This window comes from Oryx dammah, unplaced genomic scaffold (assembly GCF_014754425.2).
Source record: "Oryx dammah isolate SB20612 unplaced genomic scaffold, SCBI_Odam_1.1 HiC_scaffold_12, whole genome shotgun sequence".
NCBI lineage: Eukaryota > Metazoa > Chordata > Mammalia > Artiodactyla > Bovidae > Oryx > Oryx dammah.
In genome coordinates this window covers 60,674,274-60,696,714 of record NW_024070196.1, presented here as the reverse complement: position 1 = coordinate 60,696,714, position 22,441 = coordinate 60,674,274, and the positions used below count along the sequence as shown (strand labels likewise).

The 22,441-nt window shown below is 53.2% G+C and overlaps 2 protein-coding genes across 10 annotated transcripts in view; one reads left to right on the top strand and one right to left on the bottom strand.

Annotated features, from left to right (window-relative positions):
- The window catches only part of SLC8B1 (solute carrier family 8 member B1), a 29,692-nt gene extending 13,500 nt beyond the window's left edge, over nt 1–16,192 (top strand). For 3 of the 4 annotated variants that reach the window (XM_040250818.1, XM_040250816.1, XM_040250817.1), the window contains 9 exons: nt 491–598; nt 2,345–2,404; nt 2,692–2,822; nt 4,821–4,962; nt 7,625–7,815; nt 9,648–9,801; nt 10,890–10,970; nt 12,363–12,427; nt 15,019–16,192. In XM_040250818.1, the coding sequence (XP_040106752.1) occupies nt 491–598; nt 2,345–2,404; nt 2,692–2,822; nt 4,821–4,962; nt 7,625–7,815; nt 9,648–9,801; nt 10,890–10,970; nt 12,363–12,427; nt 15,019–15,216 (1,130 nt within the window). In that variant the 3' untranslated portion in view covers nt 15,217–16,192. The remainder of the gene's footprint in view (nt 1–490; nt 599–2,344; nt 2,405–2,691; nt 2,823–4,820; nt 4,963–7,624; nt 7,816–9,647; nt 9,802–10,889; nt 10,971–12,362; nt 12,428–15,018) is intronic. The other variant, XM_040250819.1, reaches the window with a different exon arrangement.
- A 223-nt stretch (nt 16,193–16,415) lies between these two features.
- TPCN1 (two pore segment channel 1) overlaps nt 16,416–22,441 on the bottom strand; it is a 62,099-nt gene continuing 56,073 nt past the window's right edge. For all 6 annotated transcript variants that reach the window (XM_040250811.1, XM_040250812.1, XM_040250810.1 and 3 more), the window contains 6 exons: nt 22,030–22,076; nt 21,419–21,487; nt 21,240–21,324; nt 20,310–20,449; nt 19,737–19,817; nt 16,416–18,905 (listed from right to left, as the gene is read on the bottom strand). In XM_040250811.1, the coding sequence (XP_040106745.1) occupies nt 18,786–18,905; nt 19,737–19,817; nt 20,310–20,449; nt 21,240–21,324; nt 21,419–21,487; nt 22,030–22,076 (542 nt within the window). In that variant the 3' untranslated portion in view covers nt 16,416–18,785. The remainder of the gene's footprint in view (nt 18,906–19,736; nt 19,818–20,309; nt 20,450–21,239; nt 21,325–21,418; nt 21,488–22,029; nt 22,077–22,441) is intronic.

Genomic DNA, 22,441 nt, shown 5'->3' with positions numbered 1-22,441 from the left:
AAGAGTTGCGGAAGGTCACGGGTCCTGCCAGAGACAGGGCCCCCCAGCAGGGCGGGGGGTGCCCCAGACCCTCCCCTGCTGCCTTCTGATTACTATTGGGGCTCCATGCGGAGGCCCAGGGCAGCCAGAGACTGGGGGATACAGTCTGCGGGGGCTCAGCCTCTCAGGGCACAGAGCCGCACACTAGCCCTTTGCACTTGAACTGTGTCCTGGAGGCCACTGTCTGTGCCAGGGTTACACCCACTGTTGATGGATGGGTTGGTTGGGTGGGGGGAAGGCGGGGTGGCCTTGGTAGGGAGAAAATATGGGCCAAGGAGGGGAGGGGAGGCAGTGGGTCTCCAGGAAATGGCCCTTTGCCGGCTGGGCTAGGCTAGGCTAGGCTAGGCTAACACAGCCACTGCCGCCAGGTGCCGTCGCCAGACTGGGTGCGCTTGCTCTCTGGGCCCTGCGGCCAGGACGCCGCTTGGTGACGGTGTGCCCTTGTCCGCAGGTTACCTGGGTTTCTACATGTTCTACGTGGCCACCGTGGTTCTCTGCACCTGGGTCTACCAGTGGCAGCGGAGGAGAGCCTTGGTCTGCTCCATGCCGGCTACCCCAGGTGAGGTCTGCGTGGAGCCCCCTGTGCCCAGAAACTGCTGCCTCTGCTTCCGGAGGCCTGTGCCAGTGCCCACCTCCTCTTCCTACTTTTTCTGCTTGTTCTACCAAGGTTGCCCCTCTGTGCCTTCGCTTGTGCTGCTAAAGCCTCGTCATCACCTGCTTGTCCAAGTTCATTAGTTCTTCGTGCTCCTGCCTGTTGCTGGGGCAAATCTTCCTCAGAGCCGTCACCTCCTGCATCCCAGAACGCGCCCCCTGCCAGGTGCTTCCACATACACGAATACATGCACACGCACATCCATTCACAAATGCATAAGCACATACACAACACATACAAATACACATTCACAGATACATACACATATGCAACCCACAGGCTTCCCAGGTGGCGCAGCGGTGAAGAGTCCACCTGCCAACGTGGGAGACCCTAGACACGTGGATTTGATCCTTGGGTCAGGAAGATCCCCTGGAGAAGGAAATGGCTACCCACTGCAGTATTCTTGCCTGGGAAATCCCAAGGACAGACGGACGAGCCTGGCGGACTACAGTCCATGGGATTGCAAAAAATCGGACACGGATGAGTACACACACACACACGCACACACACGTCTCAAGCTGAATGGGGCTTCTGCCTTAGGAAAAGGCATGGTTCCCCCATTTACCCCAGTCCCCAGTGCTCTCTGTCATCAACCCCGACGTGTACAGACCTGATTATGTTGGGAAACCAGAATTCTTCCCCCAAGCCTCTTTCACTTGGTCCCATGATGTGCTTGGCCCTCTTTGGCATGTGAGCCTGAGAACCTTGCCCTTGATCTGTTGCCATTTGTGTTGGGCCTCAGCTTGCTTCTCCAAACTCATTCACACGCCAAGCTCCACTCCCCAACTGTGCAGGGCCACCCTCACCTCCCTGAACATGCCACGCTCCCTCTGGCTGTCTCCAGGCTTTGCCTGTGCTGTCCTTTTTCCCTGGTGTGTCCTTGTTCTGAAAAGACTTAACGACTCAGCCTGGAGGGAGCTCTGCAGAGACCCCCAGGTGTCTCATCTGGGCTTGCACAGCTTTCAGACTCACCCCAGCACAACCTTTATCTCTCCATTCTGTTATTAATTTGCTTATGTTTCTGTCTATTGGACTGTGAGCTTCCAGAGGGCTGGACTGTGTCATTTCCTGAGGTCCTGGCACAGGTGTTGGTGACTCCTCCTCCGGGAGGTCTACCGTGATTTTTGCTCTCTTCTCTTTTTCCGCTGGGCCTTCTGTGCTCACCTCTAAACCCATCCTAGCTCACTGGGCTGGAACAAATGGGGAAAATGAGGCCTGGAGAGTCACACAGAGGCAGAATCAGGGCTAGCACTTTCCTTTTGGGAAGCCTTTCTTTGCAGGGCTCGGTCCTCTAATCCCAAGGACTCCTGAGAAAAGTTTCAGACTGGAAAAGAAAAATATGTCGGGTTCCAAGTTCTGAAAGGTGCAACGTGGAAGTCAGTAAATGTTTGAGTGTTGTCTTCAGACGGCCGTATTAAATTTGACCTTATTGCCACATCACTATATCTGAAAATGTTTTGTGAGTTAGACTTCTTGAGTCTGTAAGAATTCCTGAGCATACAGGGTGATTGCTGAGAAGTCCACAATGCAGAGGGGGCCTGGACACTTGTACCCTGAATACCGAGCGGTCCCAGAGGTGCCCTACCCTAGAATAATGGTGGGAGGGGCTGGGTGCCCCACCTGGCTCATGGGAAACTCTGCTCTGTCCTATAGAGATACTGTCAGATTCCGAGGAGGAACGGGTGTCTTCTAACACCAACAGCTATGACTATGGTGAGTCCAGGGGCTCTGTGTCCAGCTGGGGTGGAGGTGCCAGCTGGACTGGGCTGGAGAGGTGGGTGATGGGACCATCCAGCAACCCCCCCACCCCCAGCCCAGGGAGGAGGCAGTGAACAGCTCTCACTGCAGGCTGAGCTGGGTTTGCCTTTCCCGCCCCCTACCAGGCTCTGGGCTTCTTCCTTCTTCCCAGGGATTGGGGGCACTGGTGGGAGGGAAGGGAGAGGGTTTCCCAGAGGCTGAGCCAGCCACAGACACCTGCCTCTCCCCGCTTGCGCCCCCAGGTGAGGAGTACCGGCCGCTGCTCCTGTACCCGGAGACCACGGCCCAGATCCTGGTGCAGGCCCTCAACCCCCTGGATTACAGGAAGTGGAGGACCAAGCCCGTGTACTGGAGGGTCCTCAAGGTGTTCAAGGTCAGGGGGGCCCCTGGGGCCAGGCTTCTGACTTGGTGACGGCACAGGTCACTGGCCTCTCCGCCTTCTCCAGAGCAGTGAGGTTGGGGGGCGGGGTGGGGGCTCTGCTGAGGACCTGATGGGTAAATACATGAGACTGGGACTCCATGAAGAATGGAGTCATGCAGAGTGGCTCAGACTCCTCTCCGCAAGGAAGGAAGGGGAGCATCTTCCCAAGGACAGAGAGGAGGCTGGGGACTCCTCCTGACATGCTGAGAGCCAGGAACTGGGGTAGGCGAGAGTGGGTCACAGTGAGTCTAAATTAGATCAAAATAGCACTTTTCTGACCGCTCACTGCTTCCCTGGGCTACCTGTCTCCTGAGGTCTGGATGTGAGCAGGCTGGTTCCCATGAGGCAGGACTGCAGTGCTTTCCACCACCCAGACTCAAAAAGTCAGAGGCCTCACCTCCTAGCCCCCCAGCATGGATACCTTTCAGGCCTCCTCAGACCCAGGGGGCAGATAATGAGCAACTAATATTTATACCCCCTGACAGCTCTGGCTATATCATGATCTCAGGCAAGTCCCTTCATCGCTCTGAGCTTCAGCCTCCTCCACTGTAAAATGGGGGTAATGATAGCGCCTTTCTTCTGGAATCCTTGTATCAGTAAGTTAGTGCTGCAGCTGAGTCGCTTCAGTCGTGTCCGACTCTGTGTGACCCCAGAGACGGCAGCCCACCAGGCTCCCCCGTCCCTGGGATTCTCCAGGCAAGAACACTGGAGTGGGTTGCCATTTCCTTCTCCAATGCATGAAAGTGAAAAGTGAAAGGGAAGTTCCTCAATCGTGTCTGACTCTTAGCGACCCCATGGACTGCAGCCCACCAGGCTCCTCCATCCATGGGATTTTCTAGGCAAGAGAACTGGAGTGGGGTGCCATCGCCAGCAGTGCTGTGTAAAAAACAGCACCCAGCATCTCACTGACATGTGACAACAATATTTATCCTCATCCAGTCATCTGAGATGACTCTGGTTGGTGGTTCAGGTCTGCCCCATACCTCCTTCTGGGGCCAGTGGGAGTATGCTCTTTTCTTGGCAGAAGAGACCAAGGCAGACTCCCTAAGCACAATTTACGCCTCGTTCACATCACATTCACCAACAGCCCATTGGCCAAAGCAAGCAGCATGGCCAAGTTCAACATCAGTGGGACAGGGAAATATATTCTGCAGACTCTAGTCATTTGACAAAAGTGTGGGGGTGATCAGTTTTGTTACGGGTGGAGGAGGATTGAAGAGTTGGGAACCGTGTCCAGCCTACCACAGTGGTTGTGACAATTTGATGAACTAATCTATGCGAAGGACTGACTCTGGTGCTTAGCATATGGTAAGCACTCCATACAAGATATTAGTTTAGCTGCTGGCTAAAAACACAAGTGAAAGCGAAACACAAGGTATCAAGTCTGTCAGAGCTGGCCCTGTAGCCTGGTTTCAAAGCCTGTGTGGCTTTGGAGAAGTTTTAGCCTCTCTGAGCCTCAGTTTCTTTATCCGAAAGGTAGGAAAATGAAGAGTTCCTGTTGAGTGTTGGCAGTGGCCAGCACTAGGTTGTTGGAGGCATGTTAACAGCAGCCGTCAGGAGTGCTTGGGGGCCTGCTCCAGGTGGGCGCTTCAGCAGTAGCGCCTTGTTCTTGTGTTGATTGACTGATTCATTGCTGCACTGGGTCTTCATTGCTGCGCGGGCTCTTCTCTGGTTTCGGTGAGTGGCGGCTACTCTCTAGTCACAGTCTGTGGGCTTCTCATGCAGTGGCTTCTCTTGTTGTGGAGTGTGGACTTCAGGGCACACGGGCTTAGTTGCCCCGTGGCATGTGGGATCTTCTCGGACCCAGGATCGAACCCACGTCCCCTGCATTGGCAGGCGGATTCTTCGCCACCAGGGAAGTCCAGCCTGGTTCTCGAACGGCTGAGCTCAGGGCGGAGGCCAAGCACAGGTCTCCCTGCCTTCACCCTCCTGCCTTCCCGCACTTCACAGCTGCCCGTGGAGTTCCTGCTGCTCCTCACCGTCCCCGTCGTGGACCCCGACAAGGAGGACAGGAACTGGAAGCGGCCCCTCAACTGCCTGCACCTGGTCATCAGCCCCCTGTTCCTGACCCTGACCCTGCAGTCGGGGGCCTGTGAGTATCCCTGCCCCTGGGGGGTGCCCAACCCCCCTCCTCCCCACAGTCCCGAAGTTTTCTTCTCAGCCACCCCAGGGGACCCTGGACCAGCGGGGCAGTCCTGAACATCCAGCAGACGCTTAATATATGCTTGTGCCACGAGCCTCCGGTGGTCCATCGGTCACACTGGTTTCAGAGGGGAGCGACACGCTGGTGGCCCTTGGACCAAATCCAGCCATCTGGCATATTTGCTTGCATTACCAAATTTACAGAGTTGATGTCAAAATCCTGGATTTCTCAACATAATCTGAACCACATTCCTAACAGCAAGACTGGCAGAAGCTGAGAAGAGGCACACCCCCCTGCCCGGTGCTGGTGCCCACTGACTAGCTCCTCACAAACCCCTCCACTGCCTATTGAGTGACTTGAGTGGTCCCTCCTGGCCTGAAGCCTTCCCCTGTCTGCCCCAGGCTTTCCTTTTCTGACCTGTTTTGGCTAGAGCACGGCCCAGTCTTGTCAGGTGTCTTCTAACTCCTCCTGCTCAGGTTCTTCCTGTTGTCCAACTTGAGTATCTCATGCTGCTCAGTCCTCAATCTGTCGTCTGGGCTCCTGTCCCTCAACCCAGGGGCATCTCCTGGAGGTGGCGGTAGGGTTTTGGTAGCAAATGCAAGGCTGAGTATGGCTTTTTTTTTTTTTTTTTTTGCTAATGAACGTCAGGATGAAAAGGCTGCCAAATTCTGTTTCTCCTCCAATTTATGGGAAGACATGGTCGCTGAGGAAGGAGTCAGTGTGAACCCAGAGATGGGAAGGGCTCCCCCTAGTGGTGCCAGCGGGCTGGTTCATGACAGCCCTGCCTCTCCAGTCCCCCCGGGGACTTGGTTCATCATTCTTGTGGCTTCTTAAGAGAAAGGTTCCCAAGCAGTCAACATTCAAGAACATCTTGATTTTCCTCCCATTCTAAACTGTTGTATTTGATAGTTTTCTTTAATCGGTTCTTTTTTTTTTTAACTTCAGTGTACTGGAAAGGAATCTCTTTCACCGGCATCAATAGGAAACCAGCCTTGTTTCCAATCCACTTAAGATATTTAAATCTGTTACAGTGAGAGTCCTGAAGAGGGAATCCATTTACTGAGATGTGATTCTATGATATTTAGTGTCTTGTCCACCTGCCCCAACACCATCTAGTGGTAACAGGTCCATGCTGGGGAAAGACTGGTTCAGGCTAATGCATTTGTGACCCCTTCCAGGTTGATCCCTGCATAGAGAGAACCCCCAGACTTGGTACCCTGCCCAAGGTCTGGGGGTTCTCTCCATCCAGGGGTCAGCCCAGCAGGGGGTCACCTGCCCAAGGAGGTGATGTGTCCGCCAGTCACACCTCCCAATCTCACTGCCAACTTCCATCTTCCTTCTCAAGGCCACCCTCAGAGACCTCTTTCTTCTTTTTTTCCACACCACCCAGCATGCAGGATCTTAGTTCCCCGATCAGGGATCAAACCCGTGCCCCTAGCAGTGGAAGCACAGTCTCACCACTGGACCACTGGGGAAGTCCCCAGAGCCATCTTTCTAAAGTACCACTTGTCATCTTGTGATCACTCCCCCACTCTAAGACCTCCATGGCTCCCCAGTGCCTCTTGGAAAAAGGCCACGTCCCCCAGCCATCATTCAAGATCTCCAAGATCCCGAGCCAGCCGCCTTCCCCAGCCCTTTATCTACTTTTGGTGACACAAATCTGCTCAATTCCTTCCCTTCCATCTCTTCCCTCTGCCCATGGAACTCTTGTGCCCCCCTCTGTTTACAACTCAGCTCACATCCTCAGCCTCCAAGAAGACCCTCCTAACCACCCCATGCCCCTCTCTCCTCCTGAAATGCCTCCAGCACAGGACTGAGAAATACAGAGAAAGGACCTCTCACCCAGGTGTCAAGTTCCAAAGCCAGCTCTGCAAGTGAAAGTCACATCTGTCAAAATTGCCTCCCAAAAATCTCCTGCCATGTATTATGTGCATAATTTTATATATTCAGCCCCTTATGTTATCCTTAGTGCACTGATGTTTATGAGCCCATGAGCTGGACTAAAGAAAGAAAAAAAGTCTTGTTACATGTGTCTGGGCAATTAAATTACCCATTGCCTTTAAGACTGGTGATGAAAGGATGGTATATGGAAATTTCTAGAGTGTTCTGCCAGCCTGCAGGGTTTCCTCCCTTAGGTGTTTTAACATGAAACCTCTAAAACCTTTGTAACTTTGTAGTGGATTGGTTCATAGAGTAGACTTCTCAAGAGAGCCAGAATTAGTAAGGTTGAGTTCGACTGTACAGGTCATCTCATGGAGCCATGCCTATCCATTGGTAATGCCTGGCTGGAGGGTGCTCCCTTTAAGCTCAGGTGGACCAAAGCATCATGGTTGATTAGTGATGTCTGCCTTGGGCATAAGAAAGGATAGCAGGAGTGAGTGGTCTTAGCCATTCCTATCTTAGTTCCAGGCTGGAGAGTCTGTTTTTCATGTCTGTCTTTCCAGTGTGAGTAGCTCAAGGGCAGGGATATGCTATGTCTTCAATTTTTCTGTCTCTCTGAAGTGCCTAGGACAGGGCTGGGCACACAGGAAGTCTCTACCTTATATCCAAACAGTTGCTTGAGTTTTATCTGTGGGTTTTATCCCCTCCACACCCTCTCCATCATGCCAAGGGGCTTTCAGGAGGAGGTGCCAAGTTGAAGCCGTGGAGAGGACCAGCTCCATTTCTCATCCCTCTGCAGATGGCGTCTATGAGATACGTGGTCTCTTTCCCGTCTGGGCCGTGGTGGTGATTGCAGGCACGGCCTTGGCTGCAGTGACCTTTTTTGCCACGTCCAACAGCGAGCCCCCCAGGTTTCACTGGGTAAGAAACCTCAGCTCTCCAAACTGGGAGGGGGGATGCTGAGGTCTCCCAGGCAGATATCCTGGGACTGTTAGGCCACTAATCACCTTCCATGATAACAAGTCTTAAAGGCCACTTTTAAGAGATTTTGTGCCTGTTCAAGTTCCTCTTTTTTTTTTTGGGGAAACAACTTCATTTTATTGAATTGCAATTCATACACATACAAGTCACCCATCTGAGGCGTACAATTTAACTGTATTTATTATATTCATTGGACTTCCCCGATGGCTCAGATGGTAAAGAGTCTGCCTGCAATGCAGGAGACCTGGGTTCACTCTCTGGACTGGGAAGATCTGGAGAAGGAAGTGGCAACTCCATTATATTCATGGAGTTGTACAACCATCACCACAATTTGGAATTCATCACCCCAGAAAGAAGCCTTGTACCCGCTGACAGCCCCTCTCCATCCTCCTCCATCGTCCTCTGGCCAGCACAGTCTTTCAGTCCCTCCAGATTTTTCTGTTCTGTATATTTCACGTACATGGAATCACACAATATGTAGTTTTTGTTGCCCGCCCTTTTTCACTTAGCGAAATGTTTTCAAGTGTATCCACATTGTAGCCTGTGTCAGGACTTCATTCCTTTTCATGGCGGACTACTATTCCATTGTACAGGCATAGCATATGTTGTTTCTCCATTCATCCATGAATGAACCCTGCGGTTTTTTTTTTCCCCAGTTTTTAGCTGTTATGAATAATGCTGCTATGACCATTGGTTTAGAATTTTTTGTGTAGATATTCATTTCTCTTAGCTGTCATACTAGGAGTGAAACTGGTGGGTCAAATGTGAACTATTTGTTCACTTTTTTGAAGATCTACCAGACTTTTCCACCACTGTAACCAGAAAGCACCTGAGTTCCTAATGATCACATCCCAATGGTGGAATTGTTTTGTCTTTGGGGGTGTTTCCCCCACCACCATTCTCTCCATTCTGCAGGATGCTAAATAATTTTATAGGCAGTTTGTCCAGAGAATTTTTTTCTAAAGTTTACTAATTATTGCTTTTAAAAATTCTAGTCTTTATTTTTAGAAACTCTGAATGAATTTGAACCCAAAGGAATTTGAATTTTCAGCAAATTGATTATTTAGAGAAATGTTGCTGTTTTTCAGTCAGTCATGTCCAACTCTTGGCGACCCCATGGACAGAGTAGCCCACCAGGCTCCTCCTGTCATGGGTTTCTCCAGGCAAGAATACTGGAGTGGGTTGCCATTTCCTGCTCCAGGGGATCTTCCCATCCCAGGGATTGAATCTGTGTCTCCTGTGTTGGCAGGCAGATTCTTTACCACTGAGCCACCAGGGAAGCCCAGAGAAATGTTAGCCAGTGTTTCTTACTAGTCTTTGAAGTATTCACACGTGCTCCAAGGCGAATGCACCTTGAAAACATTATGCTGAGTGAAACAGGCCAATCACAAAGGCCCACATACTGTATGAAGCCGTTTTTATGATGTGTCTAGAATAAACCAATCCAGAGCCAGAAAGCAGAGTGGTTTCCAGGAGCTGGGAGGAAGGTTGGGTGGGCTGGGGAGCACCTGCTCATGAGTATGGAGTTTCTTTTTGTGGTGATGGGGTAGCATTTGGTCCATCGACTAGAAGCCTGATGAGAGCTGTGATGTACCTCTTTTTGACAAAATGTTAATGCTGAGCTAGCATTTTATTGAGCACTTACTGTATGCCAGGCTTTAACTGCTTTGCGTCAACTAACTCATGCTCATGACCACCTCACAAGGTAGGTACTATGATCGTCCCGTTTTATAGCTGAGGAACTGAGGCCGTGTTCCCGTTCCCTCCCCCAGCTCTTTGCTTTCCTGGGCTTCCTGACCAGCGCCCTGTGGATCAACGCAGCTGCCACAGAGGTGGTGAACATCCTCCGGTCCCTGGGCGTGGTATTCCGGCTGAGCAACACCGTCCTGGGGCTCACGCTGCTGGCCTGGGGGAACAGCATTGGAGGTGACTCGGGGCCGGGTGGGCTTCTGGAATGAGCACGGCTACCTCACTGCTCTTTGCTCCCCCACCAGAATGACATGTGGGCAGGGCTTCCAGGACATCCACCCTCAGCAGGGCTCAGTGCCTACTGAGTGTCTTTGGAGTGACCATCACTGGGCTTCAGGTGGGATGGTCTGGACTGTACCTGAGACTGTAGAAGCTCCAGTCTCTTCTCTCCTTGCTGATGCACAGATACCTGAAGGCTCCCCAGAGTTCAGGCAGGACATGGAGCTCATTGCAGTCAACCAGCAGAATAAATCCAGCTGAGCAACACCTACCCATGCTCATAGGTGTGGCATGGGTAGGAATTCATGCATACATATTGAGTTAGCCGAAGAATTCATTTGGAGTTTTCCACTCAACAGTAAAGAAAACCTTTTTGGCCAATCCAATACGTATATCCTTCTTTGGTTAGAGCTGCCAAGTACGGTTAATCAGGTTGTACACGGCCCAAGGGCATGCTGACAAGGGGTCAAAGGCCCCCAAACTAGCTCCCCTTCCACTCACCTTTTTGGGCCCCTTTTCCTAATTTGCACAGAGGCACTATGTATGCTGGGGCTTCCCAGGTGGTGCTAGTGGTAAAGAACACATCTGCCAATGCAGAAGACACAAGAGGTACAGGTTTGCTTCCTGAGTCGGGAAGATGCCCTGGAGAAGGAAATGGCAACGCACTCCAGTATTCTTGCCCGGAGAATTCCGTGGACAGAGGAGCCTGGCGGGCTACATACAGTCCACGGGGTTACGGAGTCGGACACGACTGACGTGATGTAGCCTACGCGCGCTGTGCTGGCAGGGTCAGGACCTGGGTGAAAGACTGGCGCTGGCTTGTCACACCCACAAGGTTGCCCCTGGTGGGAAGGAAGCGGGTGAATTAAGGGGATTGTGTCTTATGGGACAGTGTGGCCTCCCACAGCACCCGGACGAGCTAGTGCCAGAGTCAGGCAGATATTCCTCAGTGTTTGTTGACTGAATGGGTGAGAATGAAGGAGTAGTGACCGACAAGGGCCAGGGAAGTCTCGCACCGCTCAAGGCCTTCTCTCGTTTGCACGCAGATGTCTTCTCAGATTTCACGCTGGCCCGCCAGGGCTACCCGAGGATGGCGTTCTCGGCCTGCTTCGGTGGCATCATCTTCAGTATCCTTTCTGTGGTTGCCCTGCGGTCAGTGCTGGGAGCCAAGGGTGGGCTCTATTCCGCCCCCTTGGGACGGGCTTTCACTGGGACGCCTGCGGCAGGTGGCTCGGCTGCTTGAGCCTCAGCTTTTTCATCTATAAAATGGGGATATTGAGAGGATTGACCTCATAGGTTGTTGTAAAGATCGAATGAAGTGACAGAAGTGCTTGGTAAACAGCAGTGACGGCAGATATTCATCTTCTTAGGGCAGAGGTATTGTCAGTAGGTACCCACACACTAAGCTGTGGAAGACCTCTCTCCCTCTTATAGATGTCATGGTTTGTAGATGTCAGGGGTGGCACATTTTTTCTTTTTCCCCCTAATTGTTTACTTGTTCTTGACTGTGCTAGGTCCTTGTTGCTGCACAGGCTTTCTCTAGTTGCAGCAAGTGAGAGCTCCTCTCTAGCTGCGGTACATAGGCTTCTTCTTACAGTGGCTGCTCGTGTTGCAGAGCATGGCCTCTGGGGTGCATGGGCTTCGGTAGTTGCAGCCTGCAGGCTTGGTAGCTGTGGCACCCTGGCTTAGTTGCCCTGCAGCATGTGGAATCTTCCTGGACCAGAGATCGAACCCACATCCTCTGCATTAGCAAGCAGACTCTAAACTGTTGAACCACCAGCAAATTCTGGCAAATTTTTTCTTAAAGGGTCAAAGAGTACATATTTTAGATTTTGTGGGCCATGGGACTCTCTTGCCACTCCTCAACTCTTCTACTGAAGTGTGGAAACAGTCATGGGCAATACATGAACGAATGGGCCTGACTGTCCCAATAAAACTTTATTAATAAAAGCAGACAGTGGGCCGGATTGCCCTGTAGGCTTTGATTTGCCTGGTCTATATAGAAAAGAGAGGGTCAGGCAGCCTGGGGCTGTGAAAAAGGCAGGGCTTGGAATCCAAGCAGTCTTGGGTCCCGGTTCCAGCCCTGCCACATGCCAGCTGTGCGACCGGTGTGCAGATGCCTCCTGCCATTTGTCACGGCCTGTTGCCGCCGTGACCTGCTCCTGGCTGTAGGGCTGTGGCCTGTCCTGACCTCTCAGGTTGGGGTGGGAAGGACTGAGCCTTGGCTGGAGCAGTGTCCCCTGTGCCATGCTCCATCAGCAGTCCTCCCAGTCACTTCACATGACCTCTGTTTCTCCATCTCAGCAGGCCCCAAGTGTTTGTCACTTCCTGCGATCCTTACAGATTGAGGCAAAATGTACACTGGACACTCTTAGAGGTGCTAAGGATAAGATTTCCTCAGCGAGGGCTTTTGAGGGAAGGGAGCGGGTTGCAGCCAGAGATCAGAAAGAAAGTCAGTGGGCTGTGTGTCGGGGTTATGGGGTGTTATGTTCCAACAGACTTCCTGAACTGGACTGCAGATATGCTGGTGGGAGTGGGGCTGGGCTGCCTGCTCCAGATCTCCAGGGGCCACACGGAGGTGAAGGTGAGTACTGGATGATTCAACAAGGAGCCGCTTCGTAAGGGTCTCCTCTTCCCCTCCCTGCTCTGGACCAGAGACCATTCACATCTCAGTAGGTTACACTTACTGGGAGAGGACTTGTCTAAATGTGTGATGTCTGATTTGTAGCATATCTTTAAAATATTTTGCATATAGGGTTAAAAGTCTTCCTTGCAAGGTCACGGAGTAATTATTAATAAGACGTGGCTTTGAGGGAAGGGGGCAGGAAGGCTCTGGACTCCTGACTTGGTCTCATCACGGAAGTGTCTTGTTATAGGACTTTGAAGTAGAACTCTGAGGGTCTCTAAGCCTCAGCTTCTTCACCTGTGAAATGGGTTGATCCCACCCCCCAACTTCCTGGATAAGCACACACGAGTCAAGGGCCAGGCTGAACACCTTATCCCACCCCTGTTGGGAGAGGACAGGCCGGGATGAGAGAGTGTTGACAACAGCCCCAGAAGGGAGGAACTTCCATAGATTTGAAATGCGCAGAGTGGAAAAGGCTCTGTGGATTCAAGGGGCTCTGCAAATTCCCTGGGGGCACATGAGACCTCTTGACCCCGGCATTCCAGGGGGTGGTGGGCTGGAAATCTGCATTTTAAAATACACTCCCTGGAGACATATGAAGGTTAGGACCCTTGAGGAACAGGTCATCAGCAAGAAAACACTACTTGGGGGCAGGTAACCCAATTGTGTAGGTGACATGGATGGGCCTCCCTATGGCCAGATCTTCCAGCTTTTTTCAAGGAGAAGAAAGTGGGATTCCTAGGTGAGCTTTTCTCTTTGGAAATATTGCATAGTGCCCCATGCAAGGCAGATGTGACCCAGATTTGCCCAGAGTTTACATTCCCAGGCACTCGAATTCCGAGGCCAAACCAGAAAATGATGAAGATGGGGTGGGGCATGTGGCCCAGGGGACAGTTTTAAGGTGAATCTTGTGGAAGCACTTGGAATGTGCAGCTGAATGATGGAGTCATTCATGGGAACAAAGTCGCCCAGCTCTTTCTCTGGGAGGCAGCTAGTTCTTGAATAGCCACACGGACGACGTGTAATGAACTGGCTGTGGGCCAGCCTTTCACAGTGGCCACACCCATAAGCCAAATAGCTTATGCTGGAAAAAGTTCACTTTTCTAAGGGGTAAACACCCTCTGTCTGCAGATTTTGTTTATACTTCTCATGGGTTTAATAGGTTCCTTTCATTCCTGATTCTCAGACAGCTCTAGGTAATGAGGCTTCAGGGTTGGCCCCCCGGGGGCCCTGTTTCTTTCCTTTGGCTCCTTCTGGAGTGTGTGTGCATTTCCTCTGCCTTTGTGCTGAGTTTAGGAAATGCTTCTGCAGTTAATTGCGTAAGACACAGGGCATCACAAGAGGTCATCACAGAAGGAAGTCCGAGCAGTACTGTTGGCTGAAAAGCAGGTTGCTCTTAAACATGTACCTACTGTCTGGTCCCATGTCTGGTTGCAGAATACACAGGGCTTTTGGTGCACACATGTACCCACACATCTGTGTGGCCATATGTTGCTGTATGGGAAAGCAGGGGAGGGTAAGAGCTTGGACTTCAGATTTGGGCTGTTACATACCATGGTCGATCCTTGACAGGAATTAGGGGTGCTGACCGCCCCACATGTCACAAATCTGCATAGTGCTGTCTCTGCCTCAAAAGCAAGTGAATGAGTGATAGTGAGTGTCTGGCTCTCTTCAACCCCATGGACTGCAGCCCGCCAGGCTCCTCTGTCCATGGGATTTCCCCTGCGAGAATACTGGAGTGGGTTGCCATTTCCTTCTCCAGCCTCAAAAGCAAAGGAATTGATAAATGAATGGCCTAGGGGCAGGATACTGAAAGAGTTAGAATAGAATCAGGACTCAAACCCTAGCTGTTTTTCTTTTTTAATATTTATTTGTCTATACCAGCTCTTCACTGCAGTATATGGGATCTAGTTCTCTGACCAGGGATCAAACCTGGGCCCCCTGCACTGGAAGCCCAGAGTCTTAGCCACTGGACCAGCAGGAAGTCTCAGACCCTAGTTCTTTGGATTCCACATATTGTGATCTCTAATCCAACATGGACTTTCCCTCCCTGGCTTAAAGATTGTGAAATGAGAGTACGGATACTGTGGTTGAAAGAAACCCACACGCGTGGACTCAGGCAGTTCAAACCAGTGCCGTTCAAGGGCCAGCCATACTCGCTTTCCTTGACTGTGGATTGGTGATCTTACGCGATGGGGGGATGAAAGGGGATGGTGGGTGCGAAATACCCAGTGTAGTGCCTAGGGTTAAGTCTTCCATATGTGTTAGATGGGTGCTAAGTCTGGAGGGGAAGGAAGTGGGAAGGGGACTATTTCCCATGGACAGCGGAGCGTGGGGGGCTACAGTCCCTCGGGGTCGCAAAAGAGTCGAACACAGCTGAGCATGGACACGTTCATGTTCAGGTGGTTTAAAAACACTGAACTTCAAGTTGGAGGAGCTGTCTCACAGGGAGGCCAAAAGTCCCTCCCTGGTCCCTAAGGAGGGGCCCTCAAACCTCGGTTTGACTGTCGGCTGCCGTAACCCAGCCTCTCTCCCGTTCCCCCCTGCAGCTAGAGCCGGACGGACTGTTGGTGTGGATCTTGGCCGGCACCCTGGGCCTCAGCCTCGTCTGTTCCCTGGTCTTGGTCCCGCTACAGTGCTTCCAGCTGAGCCGAGTTTACGGCTGCTGCCTGCTCCTCCTCTACCTGACCTTCCTCGTGGTGGCCCTGCTCACTGAATTTGGAGTGATTCACTTGAAAACTGTGTGAGTGAAGCTGCGTCAGAGTCCGCCTGGTGGTCGGGAGGTGTCACTGCAGGCGGTGAGATGGAGGCTGAAGTGCCTTCTGCAGAACCCGTGCAGCCCCAACCATGAACGGGGTGTGGGTTCGTGGGGGCCGTGCTCTCTGCCAAAGATTCCAGGTCACTGCTGTGCGCAGTGAGGACAGTCAAACCTTGTTTCTGGGACTGTGGCAACGGGACTTGCCTGTGGACAGAGTCCCAGCGGCAGGCGGAAGACGTCCTTGCATTACCTCCAGAGCCTCTTTTGAAGGTCGGGGTCTGGGTTGAAGGGGGAAGCCTGGGTGTCTTCCAGGCTGGTTCGGGAAGACCCCAAAGAGTTCAGGGCTGGAGGCGGTTAGTCACCCCTTGCTGCCTTCCTGCAATGTTTCTCAGGGCCCAGAGGGCTGCCAAACCAGGGTTTAGGGAATCAGGGTGACTCGGACCTGGCAGATAGCCTGTGTCGGGTCAGCATACAAAGCGTTCTGAGTTTTGGAGCTGCACCATCCAGCAGAAACATAGGAGACATGACCCTAACTGTGAATTTCTGAGTCGCCACGCTAATAAAGCCAAAAGAAAATGGTGAAATTAATCACAATATGTATTGCTCCTCAATGGCAGCCAGTGGCAATGGCCCGTCAGCGGCTCCAGATTAGACGGTGCAGCCCCAGGCTCTGCCTCTAGAACTGTCTGCTGGCTTCAGAGGTTTCCCTAGCTGCAAAACAGGAGTCGGTTTGACGGTACCTGGTGCCTACCTCAGGGGGAGCCCTGGGCTGGGGTTCCCCTGCCTGTAAGCTCTGGGAGAGTGGTGAGCACTCCCGGGTACCTTCCTGCTGGCAGCCAGTGACCCCCTTTTTAATAAGCCTTTTTCCATTTGCTCGATGCCTTAGGCTAGCAGTAAAGGGATTTGACTGTCTTCTTCCAATGAACATAATTATTAAATATTTCAAGGATACAGAAAATAACATACACCCAGCTGTTGCTAGTTCTTCTTAACCCGGGCCAGGGTGACAGGCAGTTGGATCCAGGACTGAAGGTTCTTGGGCCTGACGGATCTGGACTTTGTGGCACGTCTAGGGGTGGGGCTGAGGTGGTGTCATGGACCAGAACGGCTGGGTCCTGTCCCTGCTCCCCACGATCATGGAGGCCACCGTGTGGTGCCTGCTGGAAGTCACGAGGCAGCAGCCACACGTACAAAGCAGAGGCTCTTTATTAATATGCCAGAAATCCACAGACATGGTGGGTTTTCTAGGTAACAAATCGCCGATGTACAAAACCTTACAGCATCGTTCCCGCTACCGATACAAAATGATTGTCACATGGTGTGGAGTAAGGCTGGGTTAGGGGAGGGAAGCGAGGAGGAGGGGCCAGATGGCGTCCCCCACCAAAGCTGGGTCAGGGCATAGAGCCATCAGACGCTGACTGATAGGTGGTAAGGGTCCCAGAGCAGGCCGGCACGCCTCACGTCGGTGTCACCGAGCTGAGGTGAGAGGGTGTCCGAGCTGGGTGAGCTCACAGGCCTGGGTGACACCCACTCCCTGCTCGATGGCCTGTGTGCGAGCTGGAGGGTCCACCCTAGGAGGCCCCCAGTGACCCCACGGGGCAGCTGACCTTGGCCTCAGTGATGAGGGCGCCCACCAGGGGCTGGAGTCTGGGCCATCAGCACTGTTGCCTCTTGGCCTCTGTCCTGTCCCTGACTAAAAACAGGGCCTTTCGCAGGACAGGGGTGGGAAGCCTGGACTCAACCCCACTCTTCCTGGTAGCAGCCGTCACCTTGGGGGTGGGGGAGTGCGCTCAGCCTCCCTGGCACCCCTCTTCTGAGGGCAGACGCTGAGATCGGAGGACTCATGCCTTCCTTTCAAGGCTGCCCCTGGCCTCCTGCTTCCAGAATGCCCATTTCAGTACACAAAAGCTAAAAGGCACCCAGTTGTGCAAATAAAGTTCCTTCTCTGGAGCAGGGAAGGGGTCCAGGCCTGGGCCTGGTGCCAAGCTGCCCGCAGCAGCCTGTCGCTCCCCAGAGAGGAGGAGGACAGTGTCATTCTCCTGATTCCTGGTGGGAACCTCAGTGGTTCTCAGTGATTGGTTTGTTTCCCTAAAGGGCTGTGCTTAAAAAAAAAAAAAAAAAAACACACCACCACTCCTCCCCTGATGAGGGGCAGAGCTATGGGATGCTGGCTCTGGCGATCAGCCCTCCGAGGACAGTCAAGACTTGGCCATGGAGGTGGGGTAGGGAGCCGGGTCCTGCCCTGCTAGAAGGAGAATGCGGGGAGGGCAGAGGCTCTGGCCCCCGCCTTCCTAGCTCACGGAGGCAGCTGGAGAGCTGCGGTTGGAGCAGGACGCCCAGCAGGGGCTCCCCTCCCTGCCCTGTCCTCCCTGCATGCTGCTTCCTGCACCGGTGTGCAGCCCAGGAGCCACCACTAACCCCACCCTGCCATGCATTCACGCCCTGACGGCACTCCAATCTCAGGACTCGCCCAAGGTCCCCGGGAAACCGAGGGGCCATCAGAACCTCCTCCAGGGATGGGGAAACCTTGGAGCGAGCCAAGTCCCCGCTCCCACCTCAGTCAAGTCCACGGGGAGTGACTCGCTCAAGGTGAGGGCAGAGCCGGCCAAGGGGACCAACGTGCGCGGCCGTGGACGGCCCGAGGTGAGCCTCTGTGCTTTTTGTTCCCTTTTCCTCAGCACGCACACATGTGAAGGACCTGCTACGGTCTTTGGCAGAATCCTGAATTAACCAAAATATCTTTTTGCTTGAACAGGACAATTCCAAGGCAAAGGGATTTAAGGTGAAAGCCCATTCACTTTAGGACTTGGTCTGGGGTGGTAGCCACTGGCCTGTTCTCCTCCTCCTATGGACTATCTTAGAAGCATTTTCAGCAACAAGGGTTGAAACCGGTAGGTGAGAAGGCTCATGGAGCCAGGATACAGCATCTCTGGCCGCCCGGCGCTGGCTGAGATCTGACCATGTGAGTACCCACGGCCCCAGATCACTGGTTCCGGTAGGTGCTTGCTGGGTACTGGTTTCCCAAGGGAACACTCATTCCATTATCACATCTGGAGAAATACCAACCTGAGGATGTGGGCTCTTTCCTTCCTAAGTGGTTTTGTCCCCAAAGCAGGACACAGGAGCCCTGGGCTATAGGGCAGGCCAGTGGGGAGGCTGCCGGGTGGGGAAGGATTCTGAGAACCGCATCAGGAAGACGGTGTGACAGGCACGCGGGCCCACTGTGAAGGCCAGCCCTGCAGAGATCGGCAGGTCCATTCACGTGCTCTTGTGAAGGGGCCTTCAGGAGCCTTCCATGTTAAGAGCTGCTCTTGGTGGCCTGACTGCCCCCAAGAAGCAGCCGACTTCCAGGGTTAAATAGGGTAAGGCGGTTATAAACCAAACCCCATCTTGTCGGCCTTTTTCTCCTTTCTGTATATAAATATGTGCATATATATATGGATGTGTGTATATATATATATAACATATACATATATACACATACATTACTTTGATACATTGTAGTAAAATAATACTATTGTGTTATTGCATAGAAGAGATGGCTTTTGCAGGCTGGGCTTAGGTGATGGTCTGGGAGCGCTGGCGGCTGCCTGGAGGCTGCTGGGTGGCAGGGACCACACAGCTGCTGAGCTGTCGCTGTTGTTCCTCCTGCTTGCGGGCGTGTTCCTCATACCACTCCTAAAGCAAGAGAGCAGACAGGGTGCTGAGTGGGTCCCGCCCCAGTCCTGCCAGCTAACCCCAGCCTGATGGGGGTCCCCCAGGCTGGGCAGCACTGGGGCCTCCGCCTACTGTGGACGGCAGCAGAGAGGCTGCTGCCAGTGCCACCCAACTGGGACCGACCACCCCCAGACCTGCTGGGAAGGCTGACTGTGCCCCTAAGTGGAAAAATTACTGTGCAGTCTTTCCCTTTCTAATTAGAGGTATGCAAACCTCCTTGTCCAATGTGCTTTGCACAAACCTCTTTGTAAATGAGACCCAGGTAATAATCACCCTTTACTTGTGAACATAATCTGTGTGGTTCATAAAGAGATATGGCACCCCCCCAACCCTCCATGGTATATCCCCTTTGAGCTGGGTGTCCTTATCTTACACCCGAAAAACCTGGAGCTCACAAGTTGTATAAAGTTCCGTGCAGTTTCATGCACCTCCTAACTCCCCCTCTTTGAAGAGGCTGGTCCTGGCAAGCCGGCCAGGAACCACCCCGCCATGCTCCCTCTGCCCTATGTGTCCCCTGCTGCATGTGTTTCCTTCTCGGTTCTGGCTCAGAGGATGAGAAGGAGATGAGGTCAGTGACATGCGGAAGAACAGATAGGGGGAACTAATGCTTCAAGGGTTCAAGGCTGAGCCCTGAAGGACCACTGGTGGTGGTTCCAACAGATAATCCCATAGCTCCCCACCGAGCACGCCCCACAACTCAAGATGGGGACTGGAGATCGGCCCCCGCCCAGCAGTGGGGAGGACCACTCCCAGGCAGGAGGAGCTTGCAGTGCAGTCGGGGGACGCTCCTACCTGAATCTCCTCTTGGTACATCTTTAGGCTCAGGTCGCTTTTGGTCCTTGATCTCCGTCCCAGAAACACCAAGGTATTTTGCTAGGGAAGAATGGGGAGGTTACAGGCACCCGCCCGAGTCTGGGCCCTGGTGCTCGCTTCAGCAGGCCTCACACGCTCCTCTGGCTTCTGCAAAGGTGCCCCCCTCCCCCCAAAAAAGTCACTAAAACTTGTGGGTACAGAGGACTTCCCTGGTGGTCCAGTGATTAAGCTGGAGAAGGAAATGGCAACCCACTCCAGTATTCTTTCTGGGAGAATCCCATGGACAGAGGAGCCTGGCGGGCTATAGTCCATGGGGCTGCAAAGAGTTGGACACAACTAAGGAACTAAACACCAACCAGTGGCTAAGAATCCATCTTCCAATGCAGGGGCTGTGGGTTAGATCCTTGGTTGGGGAACTGAGATCTCACATGCCTCGGGGCAACTAAGTCTATGTGCCACAACTAAGGCCCAGCCCAGCGACACACCCAGACACACAGCTTGAGGGGAGGGTTTGCACTAAGCTCCTTTGGACAAGGCCCTGGGGCTCTCTACCTCGTATCTCTCCATCTGGGAGAGGATCTTGAGCAGCTGGGCGATGTCTGAGTTGGCTCCCCCTGCCTCCCGGTAGAGCTTCAGAACTGCAACAAGCTCATCTTTGGAGAGCTCCTTCTCCAGGGTGATGCCGCCGTCCACTGCGGGAGGGGAGGGCAGTGGGAAGGCGCCTGGCTTGGTCTGGTTTAGCCAGCCTCCCTGCTGCCCCTTTGGGGGGGTTTAAGGTTCCCTGGATCTGCAGGATACAACCCCCCGTGTCACCCCTACCATCTAGCCCTCTCATCCCTCCTGTTTCCTGCCCTTCACAGTTGCTGTGAGGAGCGCTGCTCAGGCCAGCAGCGTACAGGGGACAGGGTTGCGGGAGGCCATCCCCGAGCCAGAAGGAAACAATCAGGTAGCCTGAGAGGACAGAGATTTGGAAACAAGTCGCCATAGGGATGTAGTGGTTTTGATGGAGAATCTGGAAAGAATAGAGGCTCAGTACACAAAGCCATGCAACCTGGGTAAAGGGAGGCTGTCACTGAAGCCGGGCTTGTCAAGCTGCTGTGGGCTCTGCGGCCCACAGTATTTACATCGTTTAAATCAAGAACCAGAGGACAAACATGTTGTTTAGGAACACAGGGACGGTAACTAAAAGGAACAGCTAAGGGGTGAGCAGTCTGGGAGATAAGAAAGGTGGGACAGAGGGCTGCTGGGGTCACAGTCGGCCTGTGGTTTTTCTTGATCTCTGACCTGTATTGTTCTGGTTTTTAAGATGAGATCCTGAGCGTTTTTTTTTTGGTCATTAAGTATTTGAAAATAATGCAAATAAGAGGTCAAGAAAGATAAGCCAGACTGATAAGCTGAACTGCCAGAAGACTGGACATCCAGACAGCTGAAAAGCTGACAGCTGAACAGAAAGACAGACAAGCGGCAGACACCCGCACTGACCTTCCGAGTCCTGGTTCTTGCGGCTGTAGTTCATTCGGAAGACAAAGGCTTCGAGGATGAAGGCCACGATGATGGTCATCACCACCTGGCCAGGCACAAGGAGAGGAGGAGAGGGGAATGGGGGGGTGTGAATTGCGATGGGGCCCCAGAGCCCGGGCACTCTGCGGCCCCCGACCTACCATGGTCACGATGTAGAAGGTCATGAAGTAGAGACGGCTCCAGTGCGAGGTCTGGGAGGTAACACCTTCCTGCAGACGAAGGGAAGCGGGCGGTGAGCGGGGGGTGGGGGCGGGGGCGCGCTGTCTACCCAGCCTTCTCTGTGGCCCCCGCTCTTTACAGACCCTTCCTGATTTGCCTTCAGTTGTGGAGACAAAGGAGGCCGGCCTGGCTCCTTAGGTGCAAAAACTCCTCTGTGTTCCTTAGGCCTGGATGCCTCCCCGTCCAGAGCTAATGGCACGGGACTAAAGCAGGCAGCCTTTGGAAGAATTTAAAGGATGGGAAAAACCAACCAAGCACCTTGGCCACACTGTTCCTTGATTGGCAAGTCCCCCCACAGCAGTGGGAGCAGGACAGAGACCAGAGGCTGCCTGGCCTCTCCTGGCTGGTGAGGGATATGCAGAGAGGGTGGGGAGCAAGGCCACATTCAGCTAATGGGGTGGCCCCGGGATTCAGCCCATATCCTGGTCTCCCCACAGAACCTCGCCCCCCTGTGGGGGACAGGAGAGCAATGCACCTCATGCTGGGCTGGGTGAGGGGAGACACCCCCAGGAGCTGACGGGGAGGTTCTTACCATGATGATGTACCAGTTGTTGACAACCGTGAGCTCGAACAAGGTCACTGCCAAACAGAAGGGAGAAACAGAAGCATCTTAATCAGATGGCTTTTGCAAAGTGGGGTCAGTGGCCTCTCTCCACCTATCCTGGGTACCAGACACCTGTCTGCCAGCCTGGGCTGTGAGCTCCAGAGAGAGCGGCCAAGACCCTTCCAGACCGCCTGCCCCATAGGAAGTGGTCCCGTCTCAGCCTGGCCCCCAAAGCATGCATCTTTTGCCTCAGAAGCTCAAGATGCTGGGATGGGGATCCTGAGGAAGAGCCCCCCAGACCTTCCTCAGTCTAGGATGTCATGAGGGGGTGCTCTGAGAAAGCTGCGTCTAGCAAGAACCCCTACCGTCCGTGGCCCTCTGCCCTTCCAGCTTCTCCATG